Source organism: Engystomops pustulosus, chromosome 3 (genome assembly GCF_040894005.1).
Source record: "Engystomops pustulosus chromosome 3, aEngPut4.maternal, whole genome shotgun sequence".
In the NCBI taxonomy this organism is placed as follows: domain Eukaryota; kingdom Metazoa; phylum Chordata; class Amphibia; order Anura; family Leptodactylidae; genus Engystomops; species Engystomops pustulosus.
In genome coordinates this window covers 2,721,355-2,736,482 of record NC_092413.1, presented here as the reverse complement: position 1 = coordinate 2,736,482, position 15,128 = coordinate 2,721,355, and the positions used below count along the sequence as shown (strand labels likewise).

Below are 15,128 nucleotides of genomic sequence, written 5' to 3'. Positions count from 1 at the left end.
AGTTCAGACCCCATGGTCAGAGTGAAGAGAGAGACAGAGCCAGTGATGCCACAGAACCCAATCCCAGGAGACTCCAATCCAGAGCTGAAGCTTCCACACTTTGGACACAGCTCCATCTCCATTATCCCGGCCTGCACCTACTACCGGCCTGCACCTTCTCCCGGGCTGCACCTTCTCCCGGGCTGCACCTTCTCCCGGGCTGGTGCACTATTCCTGAGGACTCCTCTCCATGAGCACTCCAGTACCAGAATCTGCTGTTGACTGTTTAGACCCGTTGCCTGCTACCTGATCAATAAAGAACCGTGAGTTGATTTGCACACGTTGCCTCTGTCTGATCCCTGGATACGGCTGTTACCAACATGGGCTTCCCCATCCATTACCCAGGGACATATCCTACAGAAACTCAGGGGTTGCCCCAGAGATAACCAGTACATCAGCCTCTTCCTCCATATTTCTTGCACATACCACCTGCTGGAGACCTGTCAGGCTGTAGGACAGCCCTCCGCTCCCCATACCAAGCACTGTGACATCAGCATGCCAAGGCCTCGCGTCCTGTAGCACATCCCGGCCTTCGCGTCCTGTAGCACATCCCGGCCTTTGCGTCCTGTAGCACATCCCGGCCTTGTGTCTTGCTCTGTGGTCTTTCCCATGGTGGAGAGGATGGAGTGTGATTATTGAGTGTGTGGACAAGTGTTATTATACAGGTAACATGGTCAAACAGGTGCAGAACAGGAGGAGCTACAGGTAATAATGGACAGAAGGAGAAGCTAACAGAATTTTGTGTCTCTCAGGTAAGTGATGATTACACATCTCTCCATTCTGTGCAGGGACCAGGTGTAAATCAGAGAATCGGATCCTTGTTTGGCCCCCTGTAGCTGGATAGTTTAGGGTTCTGCCTCACCTTGTGTTTGGCTGGTGTCACAGCTACACGTCTAGGAATGAAGATAAACAGCTTCATCAGCCAAGCGCATGCGTGGACTGAAAACGCTTAAAAACGGACACAAACCGCCACGTGTGGTATCACTCATAGAAGTGTTTACACTGCTGTATCCTATTATCTAGAATAGTCGGATTATTTTCTACACTTCGTTTATTTGGTAATTTTCCTCCGTTCTGTAATTTAATTTTAAATAACTTTTTATTTTCCTTTGGCAATTATTTTCTTATGAGATAATAAAATCTTCCTCCGCTTGTATTTTTGCGCGGACATCTGCTCATAAAACTGCACGAAAACTTCTTACTATCTGTTCCCCGCTCCCGAGCTGTTATCAGCGTCATGTGACTCCCCATTATGTAAATGAGGGGGGCCCTGCTCCGCTCGTTAATGCGCCAGCCACAATTTATCAATCTTTACTAACATGACACAAACTAAAAGACGACACCTGCCGGCGCTTATCACGAATTCCAAGTTGTCAATTATGAGTCACAGCATCTGCTGCGCCACCAGCACAAGTCTCCACCCAGAGAAGAGTCACCAAGCCGCGGGACATACCGATCAGTCTATGTGTGATGCTGGGAGACCCTCGCTAGAGCCCCATCTGCATTTTAGATACTAGTTAGATACTTGTCCGGTCTGTGATGGGATTAGATAGGGCCAGAAAGCAGCCCAAGTAGCGCATATATATATATATATATATATATATATACATAGACCGAGAATATGGACGTGTGGATTCATGAATTGAAACAAAAGTACAACCCAGGTAAAATGTAGACATCTAATTGCCTTAAGTACAAACACTATATACATGCAGTGGGAATTCTGGACAGAGGGGACAGTGCCCTAATACTGAGCCCCCCAAAACTGTCCCTGGACCCTAACCTGTGGCCAGTAACTGGTAGACGTTCAATCTGTGCGCCAAAGTGAGGACACAAAACCAGAGGTCAGAGGTCAAAGCAGAGGTATCAGTCACAGCACAAAATCAGAGCCTAAAGATATGTAGGCCAGAAGTATAGCGGGAGAATAACAGCAATCAACAAGCTGTGAGCGGAGCCTAAGTAGGTGGCCAGAGGTGTCTGGAGCAGGGTGGAGCAGGGGCCCGGCTGCAGATGGACTGGGTGTGGGGCAATCCATCTCACGACAGCCAGCAACATCAGGCACCGTTCACATTAGGAATGTCAAGCAAAACACAAAGGGAAAAATCCTACATAACCTAAACAGAGGAATATGCAAATTTCCTGCAGAGGCTTCTGGGGCGTGCACTAGCCTGCCCGGGCACCAGGAGCCTCTGCAGGCAATTTGCATATTACTAAAATAAAGCTTTTAACAAGTTGGGTGCCAGGATTATTAAATGACAGATTAGGGCAGAGGCAGCAGGAATCTACAATCACATCTAGTTATAATAGTAGATTCCTCCTGGTAGGTTCCCTTTAAAGGGGTTTGTCCATGAAATAAAGTTCTCAAATTACAACCCCCTTGTGATGTCATACAATAAAGATCATATTTACCCCCTACGTTACAATGTTACTCAGTGTTATTCCGTTTCAGCTCCTAATCACTCCTATCAGTGATGGTCAGTGTAAGATCCCAGAGTGTGAGCGGGGACTCTCTGAGCAGACACTTCATGATTCCTCTGTGCTGTGAGTGGGGACTCTCTGAGCAGACACTTCATGATCCCTCTGTGCTGTGAGCGAGGAGTCTCTGAGCAGACACTTCATGATTCCTCTGTGCTGTGAGCGAGGACTCTCTGAGCAGACACTTCATGATTCCTCTGTGCTGTGAGCGGGGACTCTCTGAGCAGACACTTCATGATCCCTCTGTGCTGTGAGCGAGGACTCTCTGAGCAGACACTTCATGATCCCTCTGTGCTGTGAGCAGGGACTCTCTGAGCAGACACTTCATGATCCCTCTGTACTGTGAGCGGGGACTCTCTGAGCAGACACTTCATGATCCCTCTGTGCTGTGAGCAGGGACTCTCTGAGCAGACACTTCATGATTCCTCTGTGCTGTGAGGGGGGACTCTCTGAGCAGACACTTCATGATCCCTCTGTGCTGTGAGTGGGGACTCTCTGAGCAGACACTTCATGATCCCTCTAGTGCTGTGAGCAGGGACTCTCTGAGCAGACACTTCATGATCCCTCTGTGCTGTGAGCGGGGACTCTCTGAGCAGACACTTCATGATCCCTCTGTGCTGTGAGCAGAGACTCTCTGAGCAGACACTTCATGATTCCTCTGTGCTGTGAGCGGGGACTCTCTGAGCAGACACTTCATGATCCCTCTGTGCTGTGAGCGGGGACTCTCTGAGCAGACACTTCATGATTCCTCTGTGCTGTGAGCGGGGACTCTCTGAGCAGACACTTCATGATCCCTCTGTGCTGTGAGCGGGGACTCTCTGAGCAGACACTTCATGATCCCTCTGTGCTGTGAGCAGGGACTCTCTGAGCAGACACGTCATGATCCCTCTGTGCTGGGAGCGGGGACTCTCTGAGCAGACACTTCATGATTCCTCTGTGCTGTGAGCGGACACTCTCTGAGCAGACACTTCATGATCCCTCTGTGCTGTGAGCGGGGACTCTCTGAGCAGACACTTCATGATCCCTCTGTGCTGTGAGCGGGGACTCTCTGAGCAGACACTTCATGATCCCTCTGTGCTGTGAGCGGGGACTCTCTGAGCAGACACTTCATGATCCCTCTGTGCTGTGAGCGGGGACTCTCTGAGCAGACACTTCATGATCCCTCTGTGCTGTGAGAGGGGAGTCTCTGAGTAGACACTTCATGATCCATCTGTGCTGTGAGCGGGGACTCTCTGAGCAGACACTTCATGATCCCTCTGTGCTGTGAGCGGGGACTCTCTGAGCAGACACTTCATGATCCCTCTGTGCTGTGAGCAGGGACTCTCTGAGCAGACACTTCATGATCCCTCTGTGCTGTGAGCGGGGACTCTCTGAGCAGACACTTCACGATCCCTCTGTGCTATGAGATCCTGTGTGCTGACAATGTGCTTAGATTATCAGGGTACAGGTTTATCTACACTTTCATTTACCTTCTGATCATTCACTAGTATCTGACCCATAGAAAAGGGAGAGGATGAGATTCATGAAATGCATATTACACACAATTACATCAGCTCTGCTATCATGGCCATAACATACAATGTCAGCTCTGCTAGATACCTCCCTCCCCTGGATAAAGACCTTATCTGCCTGTAGCTTGCAGATTTAGTCTCCACACACTGCAGTTTGCCAGCAGGAAGTCAGTGTATGTGTGTGAGCTCGTCCAGGAATGCAGGGAAAGGGGCCGACACAGAGAGGAGCTCAGTAAAGCATCAGAAAGGAGAACAATGTGTCCTGCCCGACCCTAGACTTCTAATTTACGGGGGCAGACGACATTGTATACACCGAGACTGATAGAGACAGGTGGGAATTACATCCTTGAAATGCTGTATTTTTGTTAATAACTGTGAATTAGAGAATGTGATATTTTGTTACCTTGTCTTCCTCCTTCCTCGGGTACGTGACAATGTTGAGCTCCCAGGCTGCCTGAAGCTTGTCCTGAGGTGTAGGGATCATCATACACACCTTTCAACTCGTCTGCTCAGCCTGAATTTGCACCATATTATCGTGTACCTGCCACGTCATTGGCCGTCACAGAAGCGCATGATGTACTCAATGACTGACACTCCAGTGGCCAGGTTTTTAAAAAAATGTATGTGTGGTAAGATTGATGTGTGGTTGATTTAAACCGATCTGACCTCTTACCAAACAAGAGGTTGGATTCTCGTATCTTGGGTCCTGGCAGTCGGCCGTATTCATTAGGGGGCCGGCCGACACCCCCCAGCACGCCCCTATCAGCGGGGACCTGTAGGAGAAGCCGGCAGCATCGCATATATTGTATAATCGCTGCCAGCTCTCCGCAGACAACAGACAAACACTTTACACAGGGGGGGACAGGGATGAAAACTACAGGACATGGTTTACATCTTGTGCTGGGAGAGGAGAACAGGTTTCTCCGGCATAAAATCTCCTCCAGAAAGGAACAAAGAGCTTCTGGAGAGTTTAACCCCTTATCTGGACCCTTAGGGGGTTGTGTATGATTAGGCGGCTCCTTAGGGCAGTTCTATGTCTGATCTTGGATCTCCTCTGCCCATCACATTCATTATAGCAGCTTTGGCCCTTTAATAAATGTTCTCCCTGTATATATTCTGTCTGGGATTTTTTCTTCAAAAAGTCTAAAAATGCAAGTCCCAGCACATACAACAGCAGGAATTGTGAGACTTTTTATGGGACTTTTTGCAAGAATCCCAAGTCATGCATGTGGCTCTGCACGTTGCGGCACTCGCAGTATTTCTATGTTTTACTCCAGATTAATGAAGCGGCGGAAATATTCCTGTGAGCCCAGGAAAACCAGTGATAAATAACCCCTTACTGTTTGCCCTGGATGGGTGAAGGAGGCCAAATTGCTGGACCTGGACCGAATTATGGATCAGAACTCCTCACAGTAAGATCATAGAGCAGTGGTACTGGTACCATTGGATCTGGCTGGGCTCTGGACAACACCTGCTTCTATGAAGCTAACACAAGGTCCAGCTCACCTTACACCAGGTGCTCGGTACCAAGCCCTGCGGTACTGGGGCATAATTATCACATCAGTGGCGCAGAGGCCCTGAAATAATCGCAAATGCAAGACTATTGCTAGCACTTGGGACTATTTAGCTCTCTCTGCCACCTTCATGCCAGTGGGGCGTGAGGAGGGGGGCCGGCCGGCCGGGAGTCGACGGGCGTGAAGCGTTACTGTCCCCTGGCGTGGAATAAACGTGGTGCAGCCTCTTGATGTATGCCACTGCGAATACGCACGAGCATCAGCGTATGATAAAATGGCCCCCACTTAGCAGAAAGGTATCCAGCGCTCCGGAAATACTGGATACCTGGAAACTATTGGCATCTTCATTAAAACAGCAGCATCGCACAAGCAGATCAGTGTTGGGAAGTAAAACTTCACTTATTGGAGACTTTGCCAATTATGGTCCATGGATGTGATAGGGAAAACCACATCAGTTTTAGCTCCTTGTAAGGCAGCTCCCTTACCATCAAGCATGACTTTCAGGAAGCCTAATGACATGATGCGGGATGGTATGTCTCCCCCCTGTACAATGTTTCCATGTAGTTGTGTCTCTTCAGCACAGTGCAGGCAGCTGGCTTGGCTGAGTGAGGCTTGTGACTGTACTGAAGAGATGCAACCACATAGAAACAGCGCTGTCTACAGCTGGGAATCTGATCCTTCTTATGGTGGTTTGGCTTCATCCCGCATCATGTCATTAGGCTTCCTGAAGGTCATGCTTGACCAGAGGCCTGGTTTTCCTTCCCATCCTCTCCCACTAGCACATAAGGGACTGGTGCACACGCTGCTTCTCTATGCCTCATGAGTTAGTCTGTCATAGGGGAGGCCCGTGTCCCCCGCTGAGAGCAGATGTCAGGGTCTGCAGCAGTGTGAACAAGGCTGTATTTCCTGAGCTGCTCTGCCACTTGTGGGGTGTAATGAATGATGGGACTCCCCCTCCCCACACACAGGGCCGCGCTGTGGACACATCAGCAGCCGCACTTCATAAATTCAGCTCATTTGCATTTTTTAACGTAACTTTTATATTTTAAACCAAATAACAATTTAACAGAAGTGAAACATGAACACAAAACCTCCATTAATACTAAGGAAGCAATATGGCCGCCTGCGGGGATCACCTGGTGCTGCAGAGAGCGGCTACTCCGCGCAGGGTCCAGTGGTCGGGCGGCCGGACGCTCCTCAGGGACACAGTGGTCACACAGGTGAGGTCCGAGCGCTCAGGCCTCCTATACACAGGACATATGTATATACCGTCATCTGCTACACTGGGGAAATTCACAGCATATATGTGCACCACCGGGAGCACAGAGAACTGGACCTTAGGGGAGGGCTCCACAAGTTTACTGTTCCTTCTGTCCCAGCCGCCTCCCTCCAGGAACAGGCCATGAATGTACACCCCGTCCTGCAGGACACAAGACGGACAGTCACTAGGAAAGGAAGAGGCAGCTCAACACATACAGACAGCACATTCAGTGTGTGACATCACAGGGTCATGTGATTATAGAGATGTGACCCAGTGACATCACAGGTCATGTGATTACAGAGACGTGATGCAGTGACATCACAGGGTCATGTGATTACAGAGACGTGATCCAGTGACATCACAGGGTCATGTGATTACAGATATGTGATCCAGTGACATCACAGGGTCATGTGATTACAGATATGTGACCCAGTGACATCACAGGGTCATGTGATTACAGAGAGGTGACCCAGTGACATCACAGGGTCATATGATTAGAGAGACGTGATTCAGTGACATTACAGGGTCATGTGATTACAGAGAGGTGACCCAGTGACATCACAGGGTCATGTGATTACAGAGAGGTGACCCAGTGACATCACAGGGTCATATGATTAGAGAGACGTGATTCAGTGACATTACAGGGTCATGTGATTACAGAGAGGTGACCCAGTGACATCACAGGCTCATGTGATTACAGAGATGTGATTCAGTGACATCACCGGGTCATGTGATTACAGGGATGTGATTCAGTGACATCACCGGGTCATGTGATTACAGAGATGTGATTCAGTGACATCACAGGCTCATGTGATTATAGAGATGTGATTCAGTGACATCACCGGGTCATGTGATTACAGAGATGTGATTCAGTGACATCACCGGGTCATGTGATTACAGAGATGTGATTCAGTGACATCACAGGGTCATGTGATTACAGAGAGGTGATTCAGTGACATCACAGTGTCATGTGATTACAGAGATGTGATTCAGTGACATCACCGGGTCATGTGATTACAGAGACGTGATCCAGTGACATCACAGGGTCATGTGATTACAGAGACGTGATCCAGTGACATCACAGTGTCATGTGATTACAGAGATGTGATTCAGTGACATCACCGGGTCATGTGATTATAGAGACGTGATCCAGTGACATCACAGGGTCATGTGATATAGAGATGTGATTCAGTGACATCACGGGGTCATGTGATTACAGAGATGTGATTCAGTGACATCACCGGGTCATGTGATTACAGAGAGGTGATCCAGTGACATCACAGGGTCATGTGATTACAGAGAGGTGATCCAGTGACATTACCGGGTCATGTGATTACAGAGAGGTGATCCAGTGACATTACCGGGTCATGTGATTACAGAGAGGTGATCCAGTGACATTACCGGGTCATGTGATTACAGAGAGGTGATCCAGTGACATCACCGGGTCATGTGATTACAGAGAGGTGATCCAGTGACATCACAGGGTCATGTGATTACAGAGAGGTGACCCAGTGACATCACAGGGTCATGTGATTACAGAGATGTGATTCAGTGACATGTGACAGTGTGAGACGTGTGAATCCTGTGTGATCCTGCAGGCTGAGTGACTATGGAGAAGTGATCCAGTGACCCTGCTGTTGTAGCGGTGCCGCTCCGCACTGATTCCCCCGGTATCAGTGTTACATTCCCCCTCCTGTGGGGGTCCCGGCAGGTGGGTAGCATGCTGCTCTCAGGTGTAATGGTGGGAGCATGGTTGGGTTACTCACAGTGGGGGGAGCAGTGACGTCTTCCTTCATGTGTTTGAGCACTTCATTGCGCATGTACACAGAGTCCAGCCTCCATCCTCTGTTCTCCCGGGAGGCCTCTTGTCTCATAGCGCCCAGAAAAGCTGAAATACAAGCAATAGCCGCCAGTCATGACCCACACTGCACATCCAGAGTCATCACAAGGGGAGCTGTGCTGCAGACAGGGGGCGCCAACGTACACAGGGGCAGATTCTGGCCGCCATAACTGCTCGTCATGTGATCTAACGGGGACCAGGGCAGAGGGAATCATCCTGAGCTAAGTGCAGCCCCTGCCTCATCCATGTGATCAGAGATTCCTTCTCCTCTTACTCTGCCTCTTATCTTCCTGCCCTCCTCTTCTGCTTTTCTTAAAGCTGAATGTTTTGTAACAAGTCAAAGGCTTATAAAGAAGCTGTATGCAGAGCAGAGACTGCAGGGACGAGGGAGAGCAGAGACGGCAGAGAGGGGGACGGCAGAGAGGAGGATGGCAGAGAGGAGGACGGCAGAGAGGAGGACGGCAGAGAGGAGGACGGCAGAGAGGAGGACGGGCAGAGAGGAGGACGGCAGAGAGGAGGACGGCAGAGAGGAGGACGGGCAGAGAGGAGGACGGCAGAGAGGAGGACGGGCAGAGAGGAGGACGGCAGAGAGGAGGACGGGCAGAGAGGAGGACGGCAGAGAGGAGGACGGGCAGAGACTGCAGAAAGGAGGACGGGCAGAGACTGCAGAAAGGAGGACGGGCAGAGACTGCAGAAAGGAGGACGGGCAGAGACTGCGGAAAGGAGGACGGCAGAGACTGCAGAAAGGAGGACGGCAGAGACTGCAGAAAGGAGGACGGCAGAGACTGCAGAAAGGAGGACGGCAGAGACTGCAGAGAGGAGGACGGCAGAGACTGCAGAGAGGAGGACGGCAGAGACTGCAGAGAGGAGGACGGCAGAGACTGCAGAGAGGAGGACGGCAGAGACTGCAGAGAGGAGGACGGCAGAGACGAGGACGGGCAGAGACTGCAGAGAGGACGACGGGCAGAGACGAGGGTGAGCAGAGAGGAGGACGACAGAGACTGCAGAGAGGAGGACGGCAGAGACTGCAGAGAGGAGGACGGCAGAGACTGCAGAGAGGAGGACGGGCAGAGACTGCAGAGAGGAGGACGGCAGACTGCAGAGAGGAGGACGGGCAGAGACTGCAGAAAGGAGGACGGGCAGAGACTGCAGAGAGGAGGACGGGCAGAGACTGCAGAGAGGAGGACGGGCAGAGACTGCAGAGAGGAGGACGGCAGACTGCAGAAAGGATGACGGGCAGACTGCAGAAAGGAGGACGGGCAGAGACTGCAGAGAGGAGGACGGGCAGAGACTGCAGAGAGGAGGACGGCAGACTGCAGAGAGGAGGACGGCAGAGACTGCAGAGAGGAGGACGGCAGAGACTGCAGAGAGGAGGACGGGCAGAGAGATGGGCAACGGGAAACATGTGGACTACAAGTCAGATAAAACCAGAGACAGAGCTCCACCTCCATAATGATGTGCACATGACTAGTACACAGAGACGCCGGGTCACAATGCAGGGGGTTATTACTGTACACTATGGGATGCATCGGTAACACTATATACACAATTGTATCTATGATTGTAATATATGATGTAACATGTAAAATAAACTCTCCCCTGTTGATGCTATTTTTGGAGGTGGATCTGCCGCCTTTAAAGGGAACCTGTCAGGACGATTTGGGACACTAAACTACTGACAGGTATTTATGGACCAGTGGTTTAGTGTCCCAACTATCCCTATATAGACAAATATATATGTATACACACAGCATGAAGCCTAGTACACCCCGCTATGGGGCAGGCATAATAAAGCTGGGGTATTACACCGGCCTCATGCAGGAGAGGAGGACACTCACATGTAGGGAAGTATAAATGATGAACATGGACAGATAATACCTGTAGGTGAGTCCCAAATTGACCTAACTGGTTCTTTAACATTTTTGGATACGTACAAGGACCCCTAGTCTGAACCAAAAGGATCAGCACCCCCTACCCCCTTATTAAGGGGGCTCCTGGGGGCTTTTACTATCCATTAATCTACCTATAACAGCAGAATTGTGTGACTGATGAAGCGCCCCCGGTAACCTCAGGTACAGGAGACGGGTGCAGCGAGCGGCTCAGCGATTCTGGACCAGGACGCGGCCATAAAAGAGGATTTCATTGCTGGTGAAGTGCGGATTCCCTGCACACTGTGCGAGTACAAACCCTGTGGATGGAAAAATCCTGTCATCCAGAAGACGCTCGGCCTCCCCTCATAAATCCACGCCGTCAGCTGCCTGTTCCTCTCCAGGAGAGCTCTGAACCACAAGCCGAGCGAAGCCGAAGCCCAGGACACCTTCCTCCAGAGCGCGGGGACACCAGCCTCGTACAGGGCATCCGAGGCTTCTCCCAGGCTCTGCACAAACAATATACACATACATTACTCCAAGGAAAGCTGGGTGAGGACAATACACACATACATTACTCCAGGGAAAGCTGGGTGAGGACAATATACACATACATTACTCCAGGGAAAGCTGGGTGAGGACAATATACACATACATTAAACCAGGGAGGGAAAGCTGGGTGAGGACAATATACACAAACATTACTCCAGGGAAAGCTGGGTGAGGACAATATACACAAACATTACTCCAGGGAAAGCTGGGTGAGGACAATACACACATACATTACTCCAGGGAAAGCTGGGTGAGGACAATATACACATACATTACTCCAGGGAAAGCTGGGTGAGGACAATATACACATACATTAAACCAGGGAGGGAAAGCTGGGTGAGGACAATATACACATACATTACTCCAGGGAGGGAAAGCTGGGTGAGGACAATATACACATACATTACTCCAGGGAGGGAAAGCTGGGTGAGGACAATATACACATACATTACTCCATACCTCCCAACATTTGGGAAAAGGAAAGAGGGACAAAATGGCGGCACGCTTAGCGTGCCGCGGCGATCCCCCTAAGCCACACCCCCAATCACTCCCTGGCCACGCCCCAAATTTTAGCCATATTAAAATAATAAAAATCATCATTTAAAAAAAAAAAAAAAAAAAATTATCCTCATTGGGATTTGAACCCAGAACCTGCAGTGTCCATGTACAATAATAACACAGCGCCTCAACCCACTGAGCTATAACCTCTGTGATTATCAAGGGGGAGAATTTTGGTAACTAAGAACTATATACTGCCTTGGTATATAGGGAGGGATCTTCTCAGATTATTGTAATTATTGAGACTATTATTATTATTATTATTATTGAGATGATTATTATTTTTACCATTATTAATAATCATCTCCATAATAATAAAATTTATAATAATAATAATAATAATAGTCTCAATAATTACAATAATAACCTCTGAGAAGATCCCTCTCTATATATCAGTGCATTAGTCTGTAACACAGTGTAACACTGGCAGATAACACTTCTTAGTTACCAGAAATCCTCAGCTCTGTATCCCCGGGCTTATAGCTCAGTTAGTTAGGCTCTTGTCTATGGTGCACAAGGTCCCAGGTTTGAATCTCAGCCTGGACAAAACTTTATGTAATTTAATTATATAAAGAGCTTGTGTCTGGGGAAGCCCTGGAGACCATATATGGACAGTTCTGATCTGAGCTGATGACTGGTCCCTGCTCTCTCCACTAAGCCGACACTTCTCTGAAAAGGATTCCCTGCCCGATGTCTGCTCTGGGGAACCCTAGGAGATGCAGTGACCAAATATGGACAGATGCTGATCTGACCTGATGACTGGTCCCTGCTCTCCGCTAAGCCGACACTTCTCTGAAAAGGATTCCCTCCCGATGTCTGCTCTGGGGAACCCTAGGAGATGCAGTGACCATATATGGACAGATGCTGATCTGACCTGATGACGTGGTCCCTGCTCTCCGCTAAGCCGACACTTCTCTGAAAAGGATTCCCTGCCCGATGTCTGCTCTGGGGAACCCTAGGAGATGCAGTGACCATATATGGACAGATGCTGATCTGACCTGATGACGTGGTCCCTGCTCTCCGCTAAGCCGACACTTCTCTGAAAAGGATTCCCTCCCGATGTCTGTAGAAGCCATTCTGTACGGTGAGTTCAGACTTTCAAAGTATTTACTATGCGGACACAGCGCCGGGACACAGCGGAGAATCCGTGACAATCTCATAGCTGCCCGTGACGCGGGGCAGGGGTACGAAAAACGGGAAAGTCCCGTCAAAATCGGGACGGTTGGGAGCTATGTTACTCTAGGGAAAGCTGGTTGAGGACAATATACACAAACATTACTCCAGGGAAAGCTGGGTGAGGACAATACACACATACATTACTCCAGGGAAAGCTGGGTGAGGACAATATACACAAGCAGCACTTACAATATATGTGAATATCCTCTATATACTGACCTCCTTCATCAGTCTATATCTATTACATTCGCCATAACGCTGTCTGAACCCAACATAAAAGTCGTCTGCAGACTTTTGCTATTTGGGTGAAATGTGTAATTGGACTTGTTGTAGTCACCATGACCTCCCAGCCTCCTCGTGACCTCTGTATGGCCTCTCACCTCACTCATAACCAGTGATCCCCCAATGGCCCTCCTCAGGTCGCTCAGGCTGCTGCGTACAATGGAAATGACCTTTTGCATGCGATCTATTTCTTGGTGAAGAAACATATTCATTGGGCTTTGGGCCCCGGTGTCCCGCAGCCGCGCTTGCACCTGAAATGGAGCGTTCACAGATGAGATTTTATGACTTTTAAGCTGGAAATATGAATTGTACATGTGACCTTTCTCTGCAGATAAGATTTCCCCCGCTACCAGACGCCGGCGAGGTTATAACGCAGAACATGTGTGATCATTTATAGGAGCCGCCGATTCCACATTAGTGATGCAGCTGGTAAAGGGCAGGAATGTGCACATTACTAATGGAAGGTCCTGTGTCCTGCGGAGGATACATAGAGGCAGCGCCATCAGACAACTTCATCGTCTTCATTCATCTTACATCTTCTCTGCCAGGAATAGAACCTAGTACAATTCTGGTCATTTTCTGGCACACAAAATGTTAAACTCGAGGAGACCAGAATGTGCCTTCCCCATTCTGCTAACCTATCACCATAGGATGCAGCATGGCGGGAGGACCGCAGCACCATAGCATGCAGCATGGCGGGAGGACCGCAGCACCATAGCATGCAGCATGGCGGGAGGACCGCAGCACCATAGCATGCAGCATGGCGGGAGGACCGCAGCACCATAGCATGCAGCATGGCGGGAGGACCGCAGCACCATAGCATGCAGCATGGCGGGAGGACCGCAGCACCATAGCATGCAGCATGGCGGGAGGACCGCAGCACCATAGCATGCAGCATGGCGGGAGGACCGCAGCACCATAGCATGCAGCATGGCGGGAGGACCGCAGCACCATAGCATGCAGCATGGTGGGAGGACCGCAGCACCATAGCATGCAGCATGGCCGGAGGACCACAGCACCATAGCATGCAGCATGGCCGGAGGACCGCAGCACCATAGCATGCAGCATGGCCGGAGGACCGCAGCACCATAGCATGCAGCATGGCCGGAGGACCGCAGCACCATAGCATGCAGCATGGCGGGAGCAACGCAGCACCATAGCATGCAGCATGGCGGGAGCAACGCAGCACCATAGCATGCAGCATGGCGGGAGCAACGCAGCACCATAGCATGCAGCATGGCGGGAGCAACGCAGCACCATGGTAGGAGGACCGCAGCACCATAGGATGCAGCACGGCGGGAGGATCGCAGAACCATAGCATGGAGCATGGCCAGAGGACCACAGCACCATAGCATGCAGCATGGCCGGAGGACAGCAGCACCATAGCATGGAGCATGGCCAGAGGACCACAGCACCATAGCATGCAGCATAGGGGGTTGGGGGGATCACAGCACCATAGCATGCAGCATGGTCAGAGGACCGCAGCACCATAGCATGCAGCATGGCCAGAGGACCGCAGCACCATAGCATGCAGCATGGCCAGAGGACCGCAGAACCATAGCATGCAGCATGGACAGAGGACCGCAGCACCATAGCATGCAGCATGGCGGGAGGACCGCAGCACCATAGCATGCAGCATGGCGGGAAGAATGTGTCTCCTTCACACAACTGACCAGAGGAGATTTACAGAGTGGGACCCCACCATGTTACATAGGTGCCGTATTCTGCACCCTTCTTGCTTACTCACAGTGTCCTGCAATTATTTATCATAGTCATTGTCTGAATGGCCGTGTATAGGATGTGATAAGATGACGCACCTCGTGGGGAATGTAGTCTGGAGGCAGCTTCTCCGCCATATCCTCCACTATCCCATACACTACGGCTTCCCGTGGTTCCCCCTGAGGCGCTCGGCCGTCCCGGGGCTGGATACTGGCTATGGCTTCCAAGAGGACGGTGGCGGCAATGCTCTGGTATCTGTAATACATATCAAACACTCAGTACAGGGAAGAGATGTGGATCATGTATCAGGGCAAATATATTTGAAGCTTCTCA

The 15,128-nt window shown here is 50.3% G+C and overlaps 1 protein-coding gene across 5 annotated transcripts in view; it reads right to left on the bottom strand.

Moving 5' to 3' along the window:
* Positions 1-6,565: 6,565 nt before the first annotated feature.
* The window catches only part of DNAH8 (dynein axonemal heavy chain 8), a 216,457-nt gene continuing 207,894 nt past the window's right edge, over positions 6,566-15,128 (bottom strand). For all 5 annotated transcript variants that reach the window (XM_072139752.1, XM_072139756.1, XM_072139757.1 and 2 more), the window contains 5 exons: positions 14,894-15,050; positions 13,175-13,327; positions 10,828-11,017; positions 8,567-8,688; positions 6,566-6,959 (listed from right to left, as the gene is read on the bottom strand). In XM_072139752.1, the coding sequence (XP_071995853.1) occupies positions 6,672-6,959; positions 8,567-8,688; positions 10,828-11,017; positions 13,175-13,327; positions 14,894-15,050 (910 nt within the window). In that variant the 3' untranslated portion in view covers positions 6,566-6,671. The remainder of the gene's footprint in view (positions 6,960-8,566; positions 8,689-10,827; positions 11,018-13,174; positions 13,328-14,893; positions 15,051-15,128) is intronic.